Here is a 24,705-nt window from a genome sequence, read left to right on the forward strand (position 1 = left end):
AGGGTAGTGTCATCTGCATATCTGAGGTTATTAATATTTTTCCTGGAGATCTTGATTCCAGCTTGTGCTTCATCCAGCCCAGTGTTTCTCATGATGTACTCTGCATGTAAGTTAAATAAGCAGGGTGACAATATACAGCCTTGATATTCTCCTTTTCATATTTGGAACCAGTCTGTTGTTCTGTGTCCAGATCTAACTGTTGCTTCCTGAACGCATACAGATTTCTCAAGAGGCAGGTCAGGTGGTCTGATATACCCATCTCTTTCAGAATTTTCCACAGTTTACAGTGATCCACACAGTCAAAGGCTTTGACATAGTCAATAAAGCAGAAATAGACGTTTTTCTGGAACTCTCTTGTTTTCTCAATGATCCAGCAGATGTTGGCAGTTTGATTTCTGATTCCTCTGCCTTTTCTAAAACTAGTTTGAACATCTGGAAGTTCATGATTCACGTATTGCTAATGGCTGGCCTGGAGAATTTTGAGCATTACTTTACTAGTGTGTGAGATGAGTGCAATTGTGCAGTAGTTTGAACGTACTTTGGCATTGCCTTTCTTTGGGATTGGAATGAAACTGACCTTTTCCAGTCATGTGGCCACTGCTGAGTTTTCCAAATTTGCTGGCATATTCAGTGCCACACTTTCACAGCATCATCTTTTAGGATTTGCAATCGCTCAACTGGAATTCCATCACCTCCACTAGCTTTGTTCATAATGATGCTTCCTAAGGCCCACTTGACTTCACATTCCAGGATGTCTGGCTCTAGGTGAGTGATCACACCATCGTGGTTATCTGAGTCATGAAGATCGTTTTTGTACAGTTCTCCTGTCTATTCTTGCCACCTCTCCTTAATATCTTCTGCTTCTGTTAGGTCCATACCATTTCTGTCCTTTATTGAACCCATCTTTGCCTGAAATGTTCCCTTGGTATCTCTAATTTTCTAGAAGAGATATCTAGTCTTTCCCATTCTGTTGTTTTCCTCTATTTCTTTGCACTGATCCCTGAGGAAGGCTTTCTTATCTCTCCTTGCTATTCTTTGGAACTCTGCATTCAAATGGGTATATCTTTCCTTTTCTTCTTTGCTTTTCACTTCTCTTCTTTTCACAGTTATTTGTAAGGCCTCCTCAGACAGCCAGTTTGCTTGGGATGGTCTTGATCGCTGTCTCTTGTACAATGTCATGAACCTCCCTCTATAGTACATCAGGCACTCTGTATCAGATCTAGTCCCTTAAATTTATTTCTCATTTCCACTCTTTAATCATAAGGGATTTGATTTAGGCTATACATGAATGGTCTAGTGGTTTTCTCTACTTTCTTCAATTTAAGTCTGAATTTGGCATTAAGGAGTTCATGATGTGAGCCACAGTAAGCTCCTGGTCTTGTTTTTGCTGACTGAATAAAGCTTCTACAACTTTGGCTGCAAAGAATATAATCAATCTAATTTCAGTGTTGACCATCTGGTGATGTCCATGTGTAGAGTCTTCTCTTGTGTTGTTGGAAGAGGGTGTTTGCTATGACCACTGAGTTCTCTTGGCAAAACTCTGTTAGCATTTGCCCTGCTTCATTCTGTACTCCAAGGCCAAATTTGCCTGTTACTCCAGGTGTTTCTTGACTTCCTACTTTTGCATTCCAGTCCCCTGTAATGAAAAGGACATCTTTTTGGAGTGTTAGTTCTAGAAGATCTTGTAGGTCTTCATAGAACCGTTCAACTTCAGCTTCAGCATTACTGGTCAGGGTATAGACTTGGATTACTGTGATATTGAATGGTTTGCCTCAGAAATGAACAGAGATCATTCTGTCGTTTTTGAGATTGCATCCAAGTACTGCATTTTGGACTCTTTTGTTGACTTATGAGGGAAACTCCATTTTTTATAAAGGATTCTTGCCCATAGTAGTAGATATAATGGTCATCTGAGTTAAATTCACCCATTCCAGTCCATTTTAGTTCGCTGATTCCTAAAATGTCAACATTCACTCTTGCCATCTCCTGTTTGACCACTTCCAATTTGCCTTGATTCATGGACCTAACATTCCAGGTTCCTATGCAATATTGCTTTTTATAGCATCAGACCTTGCTTCCATCACCAGTCACATCCACAACTGGGTATTGTTTTTGCTTTGGCTCTGTCTCCTCATTCTTTCTGGAGTTATTTCTCCACTGATCTCCAGTAGCATATTGGGCACATCCTGACCTGGGGAGTTCATCTTTCAGTGTCCTAACTTTTTGCCTTTTCATGTTGTTCATGGGGTTCTCAAAGCAAGAATACTGAAGTGGTTTGCCATTCCCTACTCCAGTGGACCACATTTTGTCAGAACTCTCCACCATGACCTGTCCATCTTGGGTGGCCCTACACAGCATGGCTTATAGGTTCATTGAGTTAGACAAGGCTGTGGTCCATGTTATTAGATTGGTTAGTTTTCTGTGATTGAACATTGGCATTCCTGAATCTTTTTAGAGTTTTGTCCAGATATACACCCAGGAGTGTGATGGCAGGAATGTATGGTAACTCCATTTTTAGTTTTTTAATGAACCTCTATACTGTTCTCCCAGACAAGGCAATGGCACCCCACTCCAGTACTCTTGCCTGGAAAATCCCATGGACGGAGGAGCCTGGTGGGCTGCAGTCCATGGGGTTGCTAAGAGTCGGACATGAATGAGTGACTTCACTTTCACTTTTCACTTTCATGCATTGGAGAAGGAAATGGCAACCCACTCCATTATTCTTGCCTGGAGAATCCCAGAGATGGTGGAGCCTGGTGGGCTGCCATCTATGGGGTCACACAGAGTTGGACACGACTGAAGCGACTTAGCAGCAGCAGCAGCAGCATACTGTTCTCCATAATGGGTGCACCAAAATACATCTCCACCAACAGTGTAGGAAGTTTCCTTTTTCTGCACACCCACTTCAGCATTTATTATTTGTATACTTTTTGATGATGAGGCTGTCCTTTTTGTTAGGTTTTTGAGAAAATTTTGCAGGTGCTGCAGGTAAAGCCTTGATTCCCACATCACTGCCCACAGGGAGGAGGTTTTCCTTGGGTAATCCGATTCTGATATGTCATAGTACTGCTTTTGATTACAGAAGAGGCCCAAGAGGACTTGGACCACTAATAATGAAAAAGTTAAGCAAGTTTCATTAGAATTGCAAAGAGGTTCTGACATTCCCCCAAACTCCAGAATCTCCAGTTCAAGCCTAATTTGACAAAGAGAATATTTTATTTTGAATTAAACTAATAAAGTTTATTTGTTTTTTTATTTTAATATAAATTTATTTATTTTAATTAGAGGTTATTACTTTACAATATTGTATTGGTTTTGCCGGAGAAAAAACAATAACTGCTTGGGTTACAAAATCATTCCTAAGTGTCTTGGGTTCAGATTCAAGGGCAAAATGAGGCTAAGTATGAATTCATTAACTTTGTTTTGGATGGAATGTGAGCCTTTGAGGTTCCTCTGTCCTCCTGGGCAGGTCAGGTGAGCCCTCAAGTGAGCTGATTATAGTGCTCACCACTCTTTCCTGGCATCTGCCCACCAGGAGACTGAGGACATCACGTACTCTGAAGCCAGTTTTCAGCAACAAATGAATGGCAATCATTCAGACCTCTCTCCCCATAATGAGACTTGAACCAGGAAAACTAATAGTATGGTGAACTTGCAGACATAGTTCCAGTGGAATCAGAAAAGCTTGAAATGGGGAGGAAGACCAAAGGCCAGCTGGGTTCAGCCAGCATTATGCAGGTGTCAGCCCTCATGCTCCTGGCTTCAGCTTAAGTACTTCCAAGGAGGGGAATTCATTCTTACTATAAGGTATCCTCATAAGGATATGGTAACCTAGACTCCATTTGCCCTAGGCCATCTTGGCTCATACCTATTGTCATGGTTTAATTATTAACACTGCTCTCTTTCATTTTCAAGTGTCCAAATTAGGACAATATATTTTACAGTCCCTTCATGATAATAAATCACTTTCATAGCTGACATTTATCAAGTGCTGATCATATGCCAGGCATTCATGAGCTTGGTGCTGTCAACACCATCATCACAGTTCATCACAGATCATCATCATCATCACCAGACCAAGATCCACACCTCCTGAGTCAGAGTCAAGATGTAATAACAGGCTTCTGGATTCAGAGTCAGAGCCCTAAGCTTTTCCTCTTTTATCTCTAAAATGCACTACCTCTGGACTTCTGTTTTATATACCTAATAATAAAAACATCCATATCCCTCTCCAGATGTCCCCACCACTGACTTTCTCTTAAGTGCTCAGTTGAGGGAGGAGACTGATATCTGAGGGCCTTGTATATCTCAGGTGCTATGTTACCTAATAAATCAAGAACTGGGCTCTGAGAGCTCAACTAATTCATCCGCACTCAAGTTGACAGCAAGCTGTGGGACTAAAATTCAAAGCCAAGTAGACCTGATATTGATACTTGCCTTCCCAGTATATCATTTTCCCATCCCCATTGCATTCAGTTTGCAGATTGGAAAAACTGGAGAATAATTCTCCCTAAATGTAAACTGCAGTAACTGCTCAGTGAGGTCAGGAAGAAAGCGACCCTTTCCATATGTTGATAAATTGACTTCTGTATCTTTTTCCCAGCTCAGGAAAACCTATGACATCCATCTGTGAGTGTTTATCTTCATACTCCTGGGCCACAGAATCTGAGCAACTTACAGTATTCAGGCCTCACCCTTCCCTGGGCACAGACTTTTGTTCATGTACCAAATATGGATAACAATCAGATAAAAATAGCTGATATATATTCATTTATTCATCCATTCAGTGAATAACACATTCAATGCAAACAACAATAATAAAAAGCTAATATGTATCTATTCACTCATTCAAATAAATATGTATGTATTCATTCATTTACTGAGCCCTTACTATATGCCAGACACTCCTCTAGACCCTGGAGCATCAGCTGTGAATAAAGGGACAAAGCCCTGTTATCATGGAATTTACCTGTTCCTACATAAAATAATAACAGTGACAGTCCTATGAAGGAAAAAATCTTGACAGGGTGAGGAATAAAGAGTGATGGGAAGGGATAGGTGCTAATTTAAATAAGGGTTCTGGGAGGCCCTTTCTGAGCTGAGACCAGAATAAAGTATGGGCATAATCCATGCAGAGAATTGTAGGAAAGCAGTCCAGGCAGAGAGCAAAGTGACCACCCATACATACTGCCCTATGCTGAAAACTGTGCCAACCAACCATCTGATTTCATTCTAACAGAACCCCTGAGGGAAAAGCGCGGTATTTCCATATTTTCTGCTAAAGACCCAAACCTTGAAGTGACTTGCTTAAATGCAAGCCATTTTCAAGTGGGCAAAGTTAAACCCAGGCCTCCTGACACCCAGATGATGTCTTCACTGTAGCTCCTGGGCACTTCTGTGCCTTTGCCTATGGGTGACACCTACCAGGCTTTCAACACAAGATTTACAGGATGACCAGGAAGCAACCTCTGTATAGCCTGCATCATCCATCTTATTCTGCATCTGGTTCTGACCTTTTGTTACATATTTTTGATTATAGAAGTGGCCCTGGAGGGCTTGGAGCACTAACAATGGATAAGTTAAGGACCCTCAGGGGCCCGTAAGGATGGGAAGTTTAACTCTCCATGTCCCAGGCTCACCAAGCAAGCCACAGGCAAGCAGGAATCTTTGATCTGGGGCCAGGCCTGGAATAGATGGAGTAGGAAGAACAACACACTGGGAGCCTTCCCTTGTGCCACTCATTCCCTCTGCCCCACAGCCCACCCATTATGCTTTCCCAATGCCCATTGTTATTCACACTGAGATCAACTCAGTGTCTTAAATATCTTTACTCTCTACTTCTTTTTCCAGTCTACTTCCAGGACCCCAGTCCAAGCCAGTCAATGACTATAATCATCTTTTTGTGGAAATTGATTAGATGGGAGAGAAAAGAAGAGGAAGGAGCATTTCCTAAGCATCTCCATGTGACTGATGCTGTAATTTTATTGGTACTCATTATGCACATGATAATAAACCAGTGGAGTGGATAGTATTTTCACCATTTCACAGAAGAGGAAACTGAGGCTTGAGGAGGTCACCCTGCTTGTCCTATACTGGGCTCAGCATTTGGAGCCTCATGTGTGATTCTTTTTAAAATTAATTTATCTTCATTTTTAATTGAAATATAGTTGATTTAGAATATTTTGTTAACTTCAAGTGTATAGCAAAGTGATTCATTATATATCCTTTTTTTCAGATTTTTTCCCTTACAGATTATTATAACATACTGAATATAGTTCCCTGTGCTATACAATGGGACCTTGTTGGTTATCTATTTTATATGTAGTAGTGTGTATATGTTAATCTCAAACTCCTAATTTATCCCTCTCCCCTTTCCTCTTTGATAACCATAAGTTTTTGTGTCTGTAAGTCTATTCCTGTTTTATAAATAAGTTTATTTGTATCATTTTTTTAGATTCCACATATGAGTGGCATCATATATTAGTTGTCTTTCTCTGTCTGACTTCACTTAGTAAGATAATCTCTAGGTCCCTCCATGTTTCTTACTCAACATTATATAGGAAGAGTGAAGCGTGAAGCTAGGGCACAAGTCAAGCGGCTTCTGCAGTGGTTTGAGGGAGAGGGAACACCCCTCTGAGGTTAGCTTCTCCAGGGTGAGGGGTGAGTATGAATTATTGCATACATCTGGCAGTGTTTAGTGCAGGATCAAGTCCAGCCTCTGTCATTTATAGGAGGCAGCAGAGAAGAGATGGACTCTGGCTGTACTGACTGGATTCAAATCTCATCTTCTTTACTTCCTGGCTGTGGAACCTTGAGCAAGTCACCTAACCTCTCTATAGTGGGCTGAATGGTGGCCACCCCCAAAATATGTGTGCATCCTCAACCCCGCAGTCTGTGAATGTGACCTTATTTGGACAAAGAGTCTCTGCAGATCTAGTTAAGTAAGGGTTAGCAAGATGCAGAGGTCATCCTGGGTTATCCATGTGGGATAAGTCCAATGACAAGTGTCTGTACAAAGGAACCACAGAGGAGGGACACAGACAGGAGAAGGCCACAAGAAGGAGGTGGAGTGATGCAGCCACAGGCCAGGGGAGCGCGGCAGGCACCAGACTCTGGAACAGAGACAAGAAATAGAAATCACCTTCAGAGCCCCTGGAGGGAGCATGGCCCCCACAGACAGCTTGATTTCAAACTCTGCCCTTGAAACCATGAGAGAAGATGGTTCTATTTTTTAATGTCAATTTGTGGTAATTTGTTATAGCAGCCCTAGGAAACCAATACACTCTTTATACTTCATTTTCTTATCTGCAAAATGGACGTAATACTTTATAGGGCTGTTATGAGAATTAATCAGTACACTTAAGTCATTTCAGAGCAGTAGCTGGCACACTTAAAGTAAGTGCTCTTCCTGCAGTAGTAGTAATATTCTTTGACAGTTGTGTGACTTAATTATCTCTGAGCTTCTGTCTCTTCACCTGTTAACTGGCAATAAAAATACTTGGTCTAATAACCTGAAAGTTGGAATCTGCATCGTTCACTTAAAAGTAGTCCAGGGATTTCTCCCATCCTCCTCTTCCTGTAGACTACTAGTACCAAGTTGCCAGCCTCACTGACAATGAGTCACCCCCTGCCAAAGGCGAGGATGGTTGAAAAGGCGAGGATGGTTGACAAGCTGCCTTGTGCCCTTGACCTGACCCAGGGCCCTCCCCTGGGCAGCAGCTGCTTGGAGATGCAGCTCTTCCTCTTTCTCCAGATCGCCATGTGGTATCCCTCAGGTTGGGGTGAGGAGATGGCCTCTGGGCCAGGAGGCAAAGGTGCAGAATACACAGGCAGTCGTTAAATCCTTCTCTGAACATCTCTCCATCCCTTACTAATGAAGTCAGAGAAAGGGTAAAAGCCTGTAATTACACTGGAAGTAATTAGAACATTGCTTAATAGAAAGCCGGAGACAGGAAGCCCAAGCGAGCAGACTACCCATCACGCCTGTCACTTGAAATCATTCCTGCTGGGCTGGTCCTTCAGTAGGTCTCCACTGGGGAGCTGGGGACCAAACTGAGTTTATGTAAAACGTGCGTGCACACATGTGTTGCCGTTCTCTCTCCTGAATATCTGAGAAAGCTTCTAAGCTGCTACAACTTTATTCTTAATCCAAGTCTAAATCAGCAGAATGGATTAATTTAAAACCCTTTTCTAAAAATCCTTTAAATCTGATCATACTGTACTGAAATTCGACATGAAATGTTGATGTGTAATTCTCACTTCTAGCTCAGTGCTTATCACTTTTAATGTACATGCAGGTCACCTGGGGACCTCATCAAAATGCAGATTCTGGCTCAGCAGGTCTGCAGTGGGCCCTGAGAGTCTGCCTTTCTAGCCATGCAGGCTGTGCTGCTGCAGCTGGATAGTAGCCAGCTAGGATGAGGAGGCAATGGCGACCCACTCCAGTACTCTTGCCTGGAAAATCCCCTGGACAGAGGAGCCTGGTGGGCTGCAGTCCATGGGGGTCGCTAAGAGTCGGACACAACTGAGCGACTTCACTTTCACTTTTCACTTTCATGCATTGGAGTAGGAAAAGGCAACCCACTCCAGTGTTCTTGCCTGGAGAATCCCAGGGATGGGGGAGCCTGGTGGGCCGCCATCTATGGGGTAGCACAGAACAGACACAACTGAAGCGACTTAGCAGCAGCAGCAGCAGCAGCAGGATGAGGAGGGGAGGACACAAGTGAGGGAGAAGGAATAATTCTCTCTCCTACGGGTGACTCCGCATCCCTCCTATCAGAGCAACCACTCCAAGCTTCTAATGAAGTTCATAAAAATGAATAAAATTTTCCAATTGAGGGGAGAGGGAACAGCATAAGAAAAAACATAGCTCTTTAAAGGCTATTTTAAAATGATCTTTAAAACAATGGTAAAGTTTCCCTTTACTGGTAGTGTATACAAGATACCAAGCTTCTTAGGCATTATTCTGTGCTCAGATAGGACTGTGCATAAGAAAAAACATAGCTCTTTAAAGGCTATTTCAAAATGATCTTTAAAACAATGGTAAAGTTTCCCTTTACTGGTAGTGCATACAAGATGCCAAGCTTCTCAGGCATTATTCTGTGCTCAGATAGGACTGTGGCTCATCTGGGTCAGTGGTGGAAGCCAGGTGACCAGAAAAGGGAGGGAAAGTGTCAAGACTAGGGTCTTCGGGCATATTTATCTTAGCAGGTCTGATGTCTACCAGGTGAAGTTATATCTGTCTACCAGCAGTCTTGGGAGGGAAAGGAGACGGTAGGGAATTCCCTAAAATCAGTCATCATCAAAGCCATCATCACATCTTTTCCTGGGACTTTGAACCCGGTCATGGGCTAGGTCAGTATTAGTTCCCTGTTACAAATGACCACAAGCTTGGTGGCTTGAAACAACAAATTTATTCTCTCACAATTCTGGGGAAAGAAGTCCAAAATCAGGGTGTGAGTGGGGCCATGCTCCTTCTGAAGGCTTTAGGGGAGAATCCATTCCTTGCCTTGTCCATCATCTTCAAATATTTCTCTGCTCTGTCTTCATATTTCCGTCCTTTCTAAGTGTATGTTATCATATCTCCTTCTGATTCCTTAGATTACATTTAGAGTCCACCAGATAATCCAGGATTATCTCCACATTTTAAGATTCTTAATTATATCTATAATGACTTTTTTGCCGTATAAGGTAATACACACATGTTTCAGTGATTTAGTGTATGGATATCTTTTTGTTTAGTCATGTCTGACTCTTTGTGACACCCTGGACTGTAGCCCACCAGGCTCCTCTCTCCTTAGGATTTTCCAGGCAAGAATACTAGAGTAGGTTGCCATTTCCTCTTCCAGGGGATATTCCAGACCCAGGGATCAAATCCACATCTCCTGCATTGGCAGGCAGATTCTTTACCACTGAGCCACTTGGGAAGCCAATGGATATCTTTAAGGGGTCATTTTTAACCTACCCCAGCCAACATTGCTAAAGTATCTGGTGTCAGTCAGAGGACAACACTGCCAGGAACCTGGTCTCTAGAAATAAAGGAAAAGTCTTCTTTTCTGCCTGATATATTCATCCTGCTCCTCATACTCATACATGGCCTTGGTAGCTACTATTCTGTCTCCTCTTTGACTCCTCAGTTGTCATCCATGAGCCTTCAGGTCAGGAGCGATTTCTTCAGAAGTGCCTCACCTGACCTTCTGGGTCAGGTGAGCCTCCTCTCATGGCACAGCATTGCTTCTCCTTGCAGAGTCGGAATTTGACACGTGTTTTGTGTTGCTACCTCTAGAGAGCAGTGTGTGCCTGCCTTGTGCCATCATGTTATTCTCAATATCCAGCACATGATAGATACTCAATAAATAGGATACTCAGTGAAGGAGTAAATCTTGGCCTCAAATCTTATATCTTTGTGTATTAGTCTATTAGAACTGCCATAACAAAATATCACACATTAATGACTTCAACAACTGCAATTTATTTATCATATTTCTGGAGGCTGGAATTCCAAGATCAAGGTGACAGCAGGGTTAATTTGTGGTGAGGCCTCTCCTGCCTTCTCGTCTTCTCATAAACCTTTTTCTCTGTGCATATACGTAGAAAGAGACAGAGAAAGAGAGACTTCTACTGTATCGTTCTCTTTTATAAGGACACTAGTCCTATTGGATTAGGGCCCCACACTTATGACCTCATTTAACCTCAGTTATTTCCATTATAGGCCCTGTCTCCAAATACATTGTGGGTCAAGGCTTTAAGATTTGAAGCCGGGGGAAGGGACCCAATTAAGTCCATAATGCTCTGTGAACTTAGATAAACACACTAATTTCTCAAAGCCTTGCTTCTCTCATCCCTGTTTCTCTGGGCAAGAGAGAGTTTTGCTCATTGTGCTAAGTTGCTCAGTCATGTCCAACTCTTTGTGACCCCATAGACTGTAACCTGCCAGGCTCCTTTGTCCATGGGGATTCTCCAGGCAAGAAGACTGGAGTGGGTTGCCATGTCCTCCTCCAGGGGATCTTCCCAACCCAGGAATCAAACTGGGGTTTCCTGCATTGCAGGATTTAATATTTTGCTCATTGCTGCTGCTAAGTTGCTTCAGTTGTGTCTGACTCTGTGCGACCCCAGAGACAGCAGCCCACCAGGCCCCACCGTCCCTGGGATTCTCCAGGCAAGAACACTGGAGTGGGTTGCCATTTCCTTCTCCAATGCATGAAAGGGAAAAGTGAAAGTGAAGTCGCTCAGTCGTGTCCAACTCTTAGCGACCCCATGGACTGCAGCCTACCAGGCTCCTCTGTCCACAGGATTCTCCAGGCAAGAGTACCAGAGTGAGTTGCCATTAAATGACAGTAAATGAGATCATGTATGTGAAACACTCAACACATTATCTAATACAGAGCAGAATGTCAATAGTGTCTCCCAGAAGCAGACAAGCATTGAAAAAAAGACTATTGGAAAGTAAAAGAAACACTAGAAAGGGAGTGGAGAAGTGGCAGGAAAGGAGGAGGAGTCAATAAAGCAAAGGCTGTGACGTCTAAGGAATCACCACTGGGAGTAACTGGAGCTCCATCCACTGGGGAAACTCAGCTTCTGTGAAGAGCAAACACCACAGAGTTACCCCCATGCCTGGGCAAAAGGAGCTGGGGCATTTCTGTCTGCTCCCAAGGGTGTTAATCCTCTCCACTTACAGCTTTCTGAGCTGGTGGGCAGTGGACACAGACTCCAGGGGAACCTGCAGGCAAAGAGATGCCAATGTAAGCTGTTGGGAGCCCAGCCAGCCCTGCAAGAGTCCAGCCTGAGGGGACCTGGACCTGTCCCCTTCTGTTGCTGTAGGAGCCATCGTGAATGCTTATACACTGTAGTGATGGGAGTAGTAACTACTACTTTACGGAGCACCAGGGATGCTCCTTGACAAAAGGTTCTGGGGCCAAAAAAGTATAAAGAATACTCCTACCATGGCTGTACTCAGGGTAATTCAAAACTAGAGCTCTGTTGATGTCCTGCAGTTAAGATGTCAAGCTTTTTTCTAATCCTATGATTTCCAGACTTATCTACAGAAAGACTTTCTCATACAATATTTACTTACCTTTTAAGGAATGAATGTTCTCGGACACATGCTTTGCTGTTGTTATTGTTTAAACACTAAGTTGTGCCTGATTCTTTTGTAACCCCATGAACTGTAGCCTGCCAGGCTCCTCTGTCCATGGGATTTTCCAGTTAAGAATACTGGAGTGGGTTGCCATTTCCTTCTCCAGGGGATCTTCCTGATCCAGGGATTGAACCCATGTATCCAGCATTGGCAGGAAGATTCTTTATTACCTAGGAGTAGTAAAGCCACTGGGGAAGCCAACACATGCTTTGGGCATTCTCAGTTCTGGCTAACAGGTGTGATTGTCCTGTATTGTAAATATGTTCTCATCTGTCCACCTCTGTTGTCTCAGAACAGCACCTAGCACAGAAAAGATGTTCAATAAATGTTTGTTTTGCAATACATTCCTAAAGAAATTTCCAGAAATGATCTGGAGATATTTTCAGTAAAAGGAGCTCATGAAAAACAACTGTCTAGTCCCCAAAATGACTGTTTTGAAAGCCTTTGTATGCAAATCCAGCTGAATATACATGTTAAAATATTGACCAAAATGTTTTTTATTCACCTGGATTTTTTCCATTTATCTAAGTGAAACAGTGGACTTGCCTAGAAAATGAGGGTACCTGCTGTTAGAATAGTGTTCACTTCAGAAGGAGAGAAGCATCTCCTCCACAGATTCACGCGTGAATGCAGATCAGAGACTTAATGGTCGTAATGTCCCTCTGATCTCACTTTGCTAATAAGAGTGTTTGCTCCCCCTATACTTCACCTTTCTCAGGATTGCAGCTGTGACCCCACTCTAGGGTGAGAAGAATCAAATGAGAGGACTTCTGACATGTGCATCCCCTTCAGCCCAATGCTAAATACTGCCTATTTATTGGCATCAGTGTCAGCTGGGACAAGGGTGAGTCCTTGTCATTCAAACCCCCTCATCCTCTGACAAGACCAAAGGTTTTTCTTGAGTCTGATGCAGTTGCTTCAGTTGCAACAAAGCCTGCGTGAGATGGGGATTGGCATGAATAGGCTTTTATTCAAAGATCACTGCTCCAGCTGGGTATCCTACTGTTCTAGCCCAAATGCCTAAAATTAAATTTTTAAAAAAAATGGCAATGCCAATATCAACTCATTGTCAATCATTATTACAATGAGAGATTTGAGACTTTAATTGTTACTCATTTTTTGGAGCTAAGATGGAGGCCTGGAACTGTAAAATAAATTTGTTTGAATACCTGCTTGATTAGCCACTTATGTACTCAAAGGCCCATTTCTTAAGAAGGAATATTTTCTGGGATATTGCTTGTCTTCCTAGCATTCGTAAAAGGCAGGAGGTGGTACATGGTAGCATTCTTTTCAGGCCCTACCAATGGAAATGTTAGCATTTCTAAATAAGTTCTCTTCTTCTGTGAGAACTCCAAAACAACAACTCGCTGCTGAACAACCGTCTACTAGAGAATGTTGGATTCCACCAAAAAAAGGTATCCCATGTCCAAGGGCAAAGGAGAAGCCCCAGCATGATTATAGGAAGGGCAAAATCATGTTTAGAATCAAACCCCTTACCCACCAGAGACGCTCAGAGGTCTCTGGTGTGCACCAAGCTTGTGTGCATCAGGAACCAGAGACCCCAAACAGACTGAGCCAGAACTGTGTTTGAGTGTCTCCTACAAAGTTACAGGTCAGCAGTGGCCTGCCACAGGGCAGGGGCTCTAGGTGCAGCAGACCTGGATATGGCATAAGCGCTCTTGGAGGACATAGCCATTAATCCCACCAGTTGAGCTGCAGAACTTACACAAGACTGGGGAAACAGACTCTTAAAGGGCACAAACAGAATTTTGTGTGCATCAGGACCCAGGAGAAAGGAGCAGTGACCCCAAAAGAGACAGACCCAGACTTGCCCATGAGTGTCCAGGAGTCTCCAGCAGAGGCACGGGTCGACGGTGTCCTGCTGCAGGGTCAGGGGCACTGAGTTCAGCAGGGCATGCATGGGATATTTTGAAGGAGGTACCTCCATCACAGTTTGGCCTCAGGTCAAACAACAGGGGAGGGAACACAGCCCACCCCATCAATAGAAAATTGGATTTAAGATTTACTGAGCATAGCCCGGCCCATCAGAACAAGACCCAGTTTCCTCCTCGGTCAGTCTCTCCCATCAGGAAGCTGCCTTAAGCCTTGTATCCTTATACATCAGAGGGCAGACAGAATGAAAACCACAATCACAGAAAACTAACAAAACTGATCACATGGGTCAAAACCTTGTATAACTCAATGAAACTATGAGCCATGCTGTGTAGGGCTATCCAAAATGGACAGGTCATAGTGGACAGTTTTGACAAGACATGGTCCACTGGAGAAGGGAATGGCAAACCACTTCAATATTCTTGCCTTGAGAACCCCATGAACAGCATGAAAAGGCAAAAGTTAGGACACTGAAAGATGAACTCCCCAAGTCAACAGGTGCCCTATGCTATGGGAGATCAGTGGAGAAATAACTCCAGAAAGAATGAAAAGACACAGCCAAAGCAAAAACAACACCCAGCTGTGTATGTGACTGGTGATGGAAATAAAGTCTGATGCTGTAAAGAGCAATACCCATAGGAACCTGGATTGTTAGGTCCATGAATCAAGGCAAATTGGAAGTGGTCAAACAGGACATTGCAAGAGTGAACATTGACATTTTAGGAATCAGTGAAGTAAAATGGACTGGAATCAGCTAATTTAACTCAGATGACCATTATATCTACTATTATGGGGAAGAATCCCGTCAGAGAAATGGAGTAGCCTTCATAGTTAGAGTCAACAAAAGAGTCCGAAATGCAGTACTTGGATGCACTCTCAAAAATGACAGGATGATCTCTGTTCATTTCCAAGGCAAATCATTCAGTAGCACAATAATCCAAGTCTATTCCCCAACCAGTAATGCTGAAGATGCTGAAGTTGAATGAGTCTGTGAAGGCCTACAAGACCTTCTAGAACTAACACCAAAAAAATAAAAAATAAATAAATAAATAAATATATATATATATATATATATATATATATGTATGTATGTATTTCATTATAGGGAAAGTGAAAGTGAAGTCGCTCAGTCATGTCCGACTCTTTGCAATCCCATGGACTGCAGTTTACCAGGCTTCTCTGTCCATGGGATTTTCCAGGCAAGAATACTGGAGTGGGTTGCCATTTCCTTCTCCAGGGGATCTTCCTGACCCAGGGATTGAACCTAGGTCTCCTGCATTGCAGGAAGACGCTTTACCCTCTGAGCCATTATAGGGAACTGGAATTCAAAAGTAGGAAGTCAAGAGATACCAGAAGTAAAAAGTAAATTTGGCCCTGGAGTACAAAATGAAGCAGGGGAAAGGCTAACAGAGTTTTGCCAAGAGAACACACTGGTCCTAGCCAACACCCTCTTCCAACAATACAAGAGAAGACTCCGCACATGGACATCACCAGATGGTCAACACAGAAATCAGATTGATTATATTCATTGAAGTCAAATTTGGAGAAGCTCTATAAAGTCATCAAAAACAAGACTGGGAGCTGACTGTGACTCAGATCATGAACTCCTTATTACCAAATTCAGACTTAAATTGAAGGAAGTAGGGAAAACCACTAGACTATTCAGGTATGACCTAAATCAAATGCCTTACAACTATACAGTGGAAAGGACAAATAGATTCAAGGGATTAGATCTGATAGACAGAGTACCTGAAGGACTATGGATCAAGGGTCATGGCAGTGTATGGGAGGCAGTGATCAAGACCATCTCTAAGAAAAAGAAAGGCAAAATGGTTATCTGAGGAGGCCTTGCAAATAGACGAGAAAAGAAGAGGAGCTAAAGGCAAAGGAGAAAAGGAAAGATATACCCATTTGAAAGGTAAGTTCCAACGAATAGCAAGGAGAGATAAGAAAGCCTTCCTGAGTGACCAGTGCAAAGAAATAGAGGAAAACAACAGAATGGGAAAGACTAGAGATCTCTTCAAGAAAATTAGAGACACTAAGGGAACACTTCATGCAAAGATGGGCACAATAAAGGACAGAAATGGTAATGATCTAACAAGCAGAAGATATTAAGAAGAGGTGGCAAGAATACACAGAAGAACTTCTGACCCAGACCCAAAAAAGATCTTCATGACCCAGATAACCACGATGGTGTGATCACTCACCTAGAGCCAGACATCCTGGAATGCAAAGTCTAGTGGATCTTAGGAAGTATCACTACGAATGAAGCTAGTGGAGGTGATGAAATTCCAGTTGAGCTCTTTCAAATCCTAAAAGATGATGCTGTAAAAGTTCTGCACTCAATACGCCAGCAAATTTGGAAAACTCAGCAGTGGCCACAGGACTGAAAAAGATCAGTTTTCATTCCAGTCCCAAAGAAAGGCAATGCCAAAGAATGTTCAAACTACTACACAATTGCACTTATCTCACAAGCTAGCAAAGTAATGCTCAAAATTCTCCAAGTCAGGTTTCAACAGTACGTGAACTGTGAACTTCCAAATGTTTAAGCTAGATTGAGAAAATGTTGAGGAACCAGAGATCAAATTGCCAACATCCGTTGGATCATTGAAAAAGCAAAAGAGTTCCAGAAAAACATCTACTTCTACTTTATTGAATACACCAAAGCCTTTGACTGTGTGGATCACAACAAACTGTGGAAAATTCTGCAAGAGATGGGAGTACCAGACCACCTGGTCTACCTCCTGAGATATCTGTATGCAGGTCAAGAAGTAACAGTTAGAACTGGACATGGAACAACAGACTGGTTCCAAATTGGGAAATGAGTACATCAAGGCTGTAAAATGTCACCCTGCTTATTTAACCTATAGAGTACATCATGGGAAATGCTGGGCTGGATGAAGCACAAGATGGAATCAAGATTTCTGGGAGAAATATCAATAATCTCAGATATGCAGATGACACCACCCTTATGGCAGAAAGCGAAGAAGAACTAAAGAGCCTCTTGATGAAAGTGAAAGAGGAGAATGAAAATGTTGGTTTAAAACTCAACATTTAGAAAACTAAGATCATTGGCATCCAATCCCATCACTTCATGGCAAATAGATGAGGAAACAGTGGAAGCGGTGACAGACTTTATTTTCCTGGGCTCCAAAATCACTGCAGGTGGTAACTGCAGCCATGAAATTAAAAGATCCTTGCTCCTTCAAAGACAAACTATGACCAACCTAGACAGCATGCTAAAAAGCAGAGACATTACTTTGCCAACAAAGGTCCATCTAGTCAAAGCTATGATTTTTCCAGTAGTCATTTATGGATGTGAGAGTTGGACTGTAAAGAAAGCTGAGTGCCAAAGAATTGATGCTTTTGAACTGTGGTTTTGGAGAACACTCTTGAGAGTCCTCTGCAAGCAGATCCAACCAGTCAAACCTAAAGGAAATCAGTCCTGAATATTCATTGGAAGGACTGATACTGAAGCTGAAACTCCAATATGTTGTCCACCTGATGTGAAGAAGTGACTCACTGGAATTGACCCTGATGCTGGAAAAGACCAAAGGCAGAAGGAGAAGGAGATGACAGAGAATGAGATGGTTGGATAGCATCACCGACTTGATGGACATGAGTTTGAGTAAACTGTGGGAGTTGGTGATGGACAGGGAAGCCTGGTGTGCTGCAGTCCATGGGGTCGCAAAGAGTCGGACACGACTGAGTGACTGAACTAACTTACTGGCTAAGTAGGAGTGAGAAGAGAGACCTAAGATCATAATTGGTCTTCCTTGAAGAAAGAGATTGTGGATCTTGGAAGACACAATCTGTAAAGACAATCTACCAACACCTGGTAACACAATGCATGGATCATCTCAGTGCTGAGAGGATTGTTGGGGTCATTGGGAGCTATTGGAATGGGTAACAAATGCGGATGGAACACAATGACACTAAACCAAAATATTTTTTGAAATTTATTTTATCATGTCGTATCTTAGTTGCATCACATGGGTTCTTTGTTGCTTCATGTGGGTTCTTTCGTTGAGGCACACAGATTCTCCAGTTGTGGTGCACGGACTCTGGAGTGCACGGGCTTAGTAGTTGCAGCATCTGAACTTAGTTACTTCGTGACATGTGAGATCTTAGTTCCCCAACCAGGAATTGAACCTGCATCCCCTGCTTTGCAAGGTGGATTATTAACCACTGGACTACAAGGAATTCCTGACCAAAGTATTCCTGAGACCAGATTTATTTGGGAATGGGGCATAATATTGCCTTTCTTTAGACAGACATTGACCTGACTGCTGCTTATCAATAACTCTTATTTTGTCATCTATTCATGTGTCTTCCCCTCTACCCCTCTACTTAAACACCCTTGGAGAGAAAGTCTTCCTAATGTCATTTTACTGTTTGTGTTCTGTGCTTTGGTTTATTTCAAGTTAAAAAAAAAAAATAATGTCTACATTATTCTAGGAAATGGTAGCTTTTCTACAATGAGTGATAATCTGGGAATGGGGTAAGGGGGATAATGATTTTGCCAATAAGACTAAAAACACTGAAACATTTTTAATGATAGGGTGGGAAAGGTGAGGAGTTTGGGTTCAAAATTAACTATGGGAAGGAAAGCCAATCCTTTATTATCTGAATTTTTCATGTCATTTTATTGATAGCTATACATAAAAAACCTATGTTATTTTATTGGAATATAATTGTTTTACAGTGTTGTATTAGTTTGTGCTGTATAACAAAGTGAATCAGCTATATGTACACATATATTCCTTCCCTCTTGAGCCTCCTTCCCACCCTATCCCCACATCCCACCCCTCTAGGTCATCACAGAACACTGAGCTGAGCTCTCTGTATTATACAGCAGCTTCCCACTTAGCTATCTATTTTGCACACGATAGTGTATATGTGTGAGTGCTACTCTCTCAGTTCATCCCATTCTCTCCTTCCCACCCTGTGTCCACATGTCCAATCTCTACATCTGTGTCTCTACTCCTAAGCTGTGAATAGTTTCATCTGAATCATTATTCTAGGTTCTATATATATGTGTTAATATTTGTTTTTACTCTTATTTACTTAACTTCACTCCATATGACAGATTCTAGGTCCATCTATATCACTAAAATGACCCAATTTCATTCCTTTTTATGGCTGAGTAATATTCCATTATGTATATATATATATATTTAATATATATATTATATATACACATATATATCCACCAGCAGATGAGTGGATAAAGAAAATATCTTACATATTTACAACGGAAGACCTATGTTCTTAGTCATTATGCCACAGTGAGCTTAACCAAAGCCAGTGTCTTTAGATTACTTCATTCTTAAGGTTTAACTTAATTATTTCTTTACCATCTTCTCCAGGCTTACTCACTGAGACTTAGGCACTAACATGAGATCTAGGGCTTAAAAGCAAACACATGTAGTACAAACCCCATTGTGGACATTTTCTGAATCTCTTTTAGGAGTTTCCTTACCAGTTATAATGTAACTGGAGGTCAGTTTCTGGAATCAGACCCAGGTTCAAATCCCAGGTATATCCCCTCTTATCTCTATAACCATAGGAGAGTTACTTAAATTCTGTGTACAGCTTTGCTCCTCTATCAAAAGAAACTAATACTACCAAATTTGTAGGGCTGTAAAGTTAGCAACATAGTGACCACTAAGACAGAAATCTTACTGAATTTCTCCTTGCCCACAGGGTCTTTTCTCTCTTCCCCACTTTATAGCAAAACTTATTGAAAGAATTACCTTCTTATCCATTTCCTTCCTCTTTTCTCTTCATCAACCTACTCCAGTGTATTTTCTGCCTCAAATTTTGTTCTTTGCCTTCCAATTTAATATCCTCTTCATTGACTCAACTCAATGAAGGGCATTTCTGTCTGATTCAATGATGCCTTTAGGATGCCTCCCACTCTCTCCATATTCAATCCATTTCCAAATTTTGACTATTTTACATTTATCTCATAAATCCAGTCTTTTCTCTCCATCTCAAAAGTCACTGTTACCTCTCACCTGGCCTGTTGCCAGAGATTTATAAATGGTTCACCCTCAATTATCCCATTCATCATCCCCACCATGGCCAGTACATCTCTCCTTTGTGACAAGTTACATTTGTTTGACCATTTGGTGTGTTACTTGTGCTTGTGCTAAGTCGCTTCAGTCATGCCCGACTCTGTGACCCCTTGCTCAGTAGTCCGCCAGGTTCCTCTGTCCATGAAATTCTATAGGCAAGAACACTAGAGAGGGCTACTGTTGCCTCTTCCAGGGGACCTTCCTGACCCAGGGATCAAACCCCCATCTCTTATGCCTCCTGCATTGCCAGGTTATTTACCACTAGCACCACCTGGGAAGCCCTGATTTATTGCTGTCTCATCTACTGAAAATGTAAGCTCCGTGAAGTCAGAGATTGTATCTGACTTTGCTCACCACTCTATTCTTAGGGCATAGCACCAAGTTTGTCATACAAGAGGGGCTAAATAATTATTTTTGGAATGAACAAGGCACTTGCCGCATAATCTGTGTTCTTACATGGGAGCTCCCATTGTTTTCCTTGATGTCATCATCATCATCATCACTAGTGATTTTTTATGGAAACACACCTTCCTCTTCAGGGGATAGCAAACTGAACATTAGGATAGTTCAATCTGCTTGCTAGGGAAGTTCTCTGAGCTTTTTTGCATTAGATATTAGCACACTCCTGATATTGCTCTAACACAGAGACAAAATAAGGATTTCAGAGAATAAGGTTATGCCCCTACTTTTCACAGTGATCTCCTTCCCTATTATGTGTACTTCTACTGATTACTGCATCAAAGATTATCCCAAAACTTGAAATCTTAAAAAAAAAAAAATTATTATCTCACAGTTTTTGTGTGTCAGGAGTTTCAGCAATGGTCCTCTGGACCAGTGTCACTCACAGGCTATTGTCAAGGCACAGTTATCTCAAAGCTCACCTGCGGGGAGGACCTATTCTGTGCTTACCGTGGCTGCAGATCAGCTTCTGGTTCTCACTGGCTGTTGAGTGGGGACATCAATTCCTGGTCATGTGGGCTGCTCTTAGAGGGCTGTTCACAACCTAGCAGCCTGCATTCCGAAGAGCAAAGACAGAGAAAGAGAGATGGTGAGCAAGAAAGAAGTCAGGGTGATTTCAGAACCTAATCTTCGAAGTGAAATCCCATCACTTTTGCGGTATTCTGTTCATTAGAAGCAAATCACTGGATCCACCCAACACTCAGGAGAGGGAATTACACAAAGGCAAGAACACCAGGAAGCAAGGATCACTGGGGCCATTGCAGATAGAATGTGCCACAACAACTGGGGACTTTGTTCTCCCTCCTGAGAGCATGGCTTTCGCTCAAGTCTTTTAAGCTTTGTCTCCTTTAGAAATCATTGGGTACATCTGAGCCTCAATGCCTTGCCATCTTTCCCTTCCAGAAAAGAAAATGAGACGGGGATGGGGTGGGTTCTAATGAGAATAATTCCCAGTGGACTGATGATTTTAGTTGACACCGAATTGTGGAGAGGACCCCAATTACTCCTTTTGGCTTGTTTGAACATCAGTCTCCTGATGACTTACTTTATAGCTTCATAATGAATATATTAAAAATAGAACTCTAGAGGTTATAGATATAGGAGGTATATATTTAGACCTTGAGTTTCTTTCCTCCCTTCACCCCATCCCCAACTCTGCACAGAGGTTTTAGTGCTAATTTGAGATCATTCTGAAACATCATCTTTATTTTAATTTACATATCCAACATGTTTTGTCTAATTTTAATATAAATGTCTCAGCAATGATTAAGCCACCTCCTAAGTGACTAAATTATCTGTAATCCTTCACTCACACAGCTCAGGCTGTAAGAGGAAAGGAGAGAATGACCTGTATTTAGCAGAGGTTTGTAGAAGAACCTTGGAAAATAAGTGGACATTGGTGTCATAATTTAAAGGAGAAGTGTAAATGTAGAATTATATAAGAAAAATACTGAAGTGCATACCTGCAAATATATGACCAGTATCTCCACCTTGTGTTTCCTTCATACAGATTGTTTCCCAGAGAAAGCTGTCCAAATCCTTGTTGAAGCACGGGAACACAGCAGGGAAATCTTCCATCACGGTGAGCCCTCCCTCAGGTGCCCAGATGGAGCCTGCTGGTCCAACCCAGCCTCATGGGAAGCTGACCCTCTGGATGTTAGGGGTTGATCCTATAACTGCTCAGCTATACCGGTTGCCTCTTTTTTTTTTTTTTTTTCCAATCTTTCTCCTTCCTGATAACACAATTTTAACCTTTTCATTGTAGGAAAAAGGATTTGAAAGTGAGGCCATTCACTTCAACTAAGCACTTCTATAATTAAGTATAGGTTTTAGCAGGGAACAAAGAAAGAAGTTATTGATCATAGTAAGAATATGGAATTGTCTGGCATTTTCAAATTATCAAAGCTACCTATCCCAGCTTCTCAGTTTCTTGAGAAAAAACATCTAATAGCATTTAGTCCAAGGTTTGGTCTGTTGCCTAATGATCAGAGAGCCTAGCATTTAACTCTTCTTTTTAATATGATAGTTTGGAGCTGCGCTGTTCTATTTGGTAGCCATGTGATTTTTCAACTTAAAATTATTTAAAATTAAATAAAAGCAAATAGTCATTCCTTACACTAGCCACACATATCAAGTGCTCAGTAGATCCATATACTGGACAGTGCAGATTACAGAACATGTCTGTCATTACAGAATGTTCTCTTGGGCAAAACTGGAAGTATTTCTAAATAAAACATGCAATGCTCAAGAAGAACTCCAGGATTTAAAACTTTGGCATCTTGTATTGAAGATCTTGTGAAAGATAAAGTAGTCTAACCATTTAGTTGTGTGGGCAAAAAATAATAGGTTTAAAAAGTGCCAGAAGAATTTGAGTTGCTTGCAAGGCAAATTGCCTTAGGAGGAAAACCTAAGTTCTTTGAACATTCCTTTTTAACTCAAAAGTGACTGATTCATTAAAAAAAATTAAGCCAATTTTTAAGGAAGAATTTAAAAATATTTTATATCTACTGGTCAAAGTTAGGACTGTTCTCACAAGAACTTAGCTGGGTTTGTTGGTTTGGATATTTTAAATGATGCAGTCGTATCAGATCTGTTTCTTGACTACCATTTTCAATCATGAACAAATGGTTCAAATGGACTTTGACGGTGCCACTAGTGCTCTAAAAAACTCACACACAGAGCCCACAGTCCTAGAAAAGACTTGGGATGGTGAACCCAGTTATGAGATCTACCACGGTTCCTTCCCAGGAAAACAAAAGCTCATCTTCCCACCTTTTCTCTCAGAAGTATTGGGAATTTCCTTTCTCTACACAGCCCATAAAAACTCAATCTCCTTCCTAATTTTAAATATTTAAAAACTCCTCTTGATCTTGGATCCTTGGGTCAGAACAATTACTCTAGCTTCTGGAAAACACTTGAAAATATGTGCACATTTTTCTAGGCTTTGCAGATGAAAGTCATAACTTTCATCATCTTTACAAAGATGTCTATAACACAGGATAGTTGAAGGCCATAGTTCAAGTGGAGTATAAGAGGCATTAAAGTACAAAAGAGAATCAAATGAACAACCTAAATATGATGATTCCTGGTTTATCAAGTCATTCTTGAGTTTTATAGCAAAAATTCAAAAATGACTTGAATTTTGTATGGACCCATGTTCTCTATTCCTCAGGTGCTTACAACTTTGGAGGGATCCTTCCCTATATAGATAGCTCTTTTAGCTTTAATTTTATGCATAAAATAAAAATTTCCAGAGGCTTCCAAAGTGTACTCAAAACAGATGAATGCAACTCATAATGAAAAAGTTTAGCTCAGATAGAATGGAGATAAAACTCAATGTCTTCACATAATGACTTTGACAAGGGTATCCACAAGGTCAGAGGCATTATGGCCTCTGAATGCATAGTGAAGTCTTAACATGACTTAGAAGTAGTTTAACCTATGTGCAACTACATTGGTCCCGTATTTTGTTGTTGTCGTTGTTTTTCTCCTTTTCCCATCAATTTCTGCTTCAAGGGTTTAAGAGTCATTATCCAATATTAGGAAGTGAACTTTTTATGAAACAGGCTTTTAGATACTATTATCTCTTCATTTATGTCAAAGTTGTTGTCAAGAATTCTCTGTTCTTTGAAGTTAAGGGTTTAGATCCTTGTTCTCTTTCTTCCCTCTCCTCCCTCCTCTTTCTCTCTCCATCTCAAAAAGTCCAGGGACCGTCTTTTGTAAAGCATGACAATTAGAATTTTCTTTGATGACCTTATAACCTTTGGGAGGGCCATACAGACCAGTTTATTTCACAATCCTTTGTGGGTCTGGTAGAAAACAGTGGAGAAATATTGCTGCCTGCTCCTCATTTTTTGGTCACTTCCCAAAGAAGAAAATATATATAATTATTTATGGACGTCCTGTTCAGTGCTGTGTGGCCTTTGAAGGAGAAGCTCTCCCTAATTACTCCTCTAAAATGTCTTCCTCCAGCTTACACCCCATATTTCATGTTCTCATGCTCAGCACCAGTGAGGTCTCCTTATCTTCTGTGGTTTGTTCTAGGGACTTCCTTTGCACACCTGGACTTGCTGTGCCACATTCACTGGATTGTGGGAAACTCCATGCCAGGTGTCAGTCTTTGTTGATTTTTGGATC

The 24,705-nt window shown here is 41.6% G+C and overlaps 1 protein-coding gene across 4 annotated transcripts in view; it reads left to right on the plus strand.

Annotated features, from left to right (window-relative positions):
- Nucleotides 1-24,705, plus strand: part of CPNE4 (copine 4) — a 686,364-nt gene that overhangs the window by 469,917 nt on the left and 191,742 nt on the right. For all 4 annotated transcript variants that reach the window (XM_070794756.1, XM_070794770.1, XM_070794775.1 and 1 more), the window contains one exon: nt 22,079-22,150. In XM_070794756.1, the coding sequence (XP_070650857.1) occupies nt 22,079-22,150 (72 nt within the window). The remainder of the gene's footprint in view (nt 1-22,078; nt 22,151-24,705) is intronic.

This window comes from Bos indicus, chromosome 1 (genome assembly GCF_029378745.1).
Source record: "Bos indicus isolate NIAB-ARS_2022 breed Sahiwal x Tharparkar chromosome 1, NIAB-ARS_B.indTharparkar_mat_pri_1.0, whole genome shotgun sequence".
Taxonomy (NCBI): Eukaryota; Metazoa; Chordata; class Mammalia; order Artiodactyla; family Bovidae; genus Bos; species Bos indicus.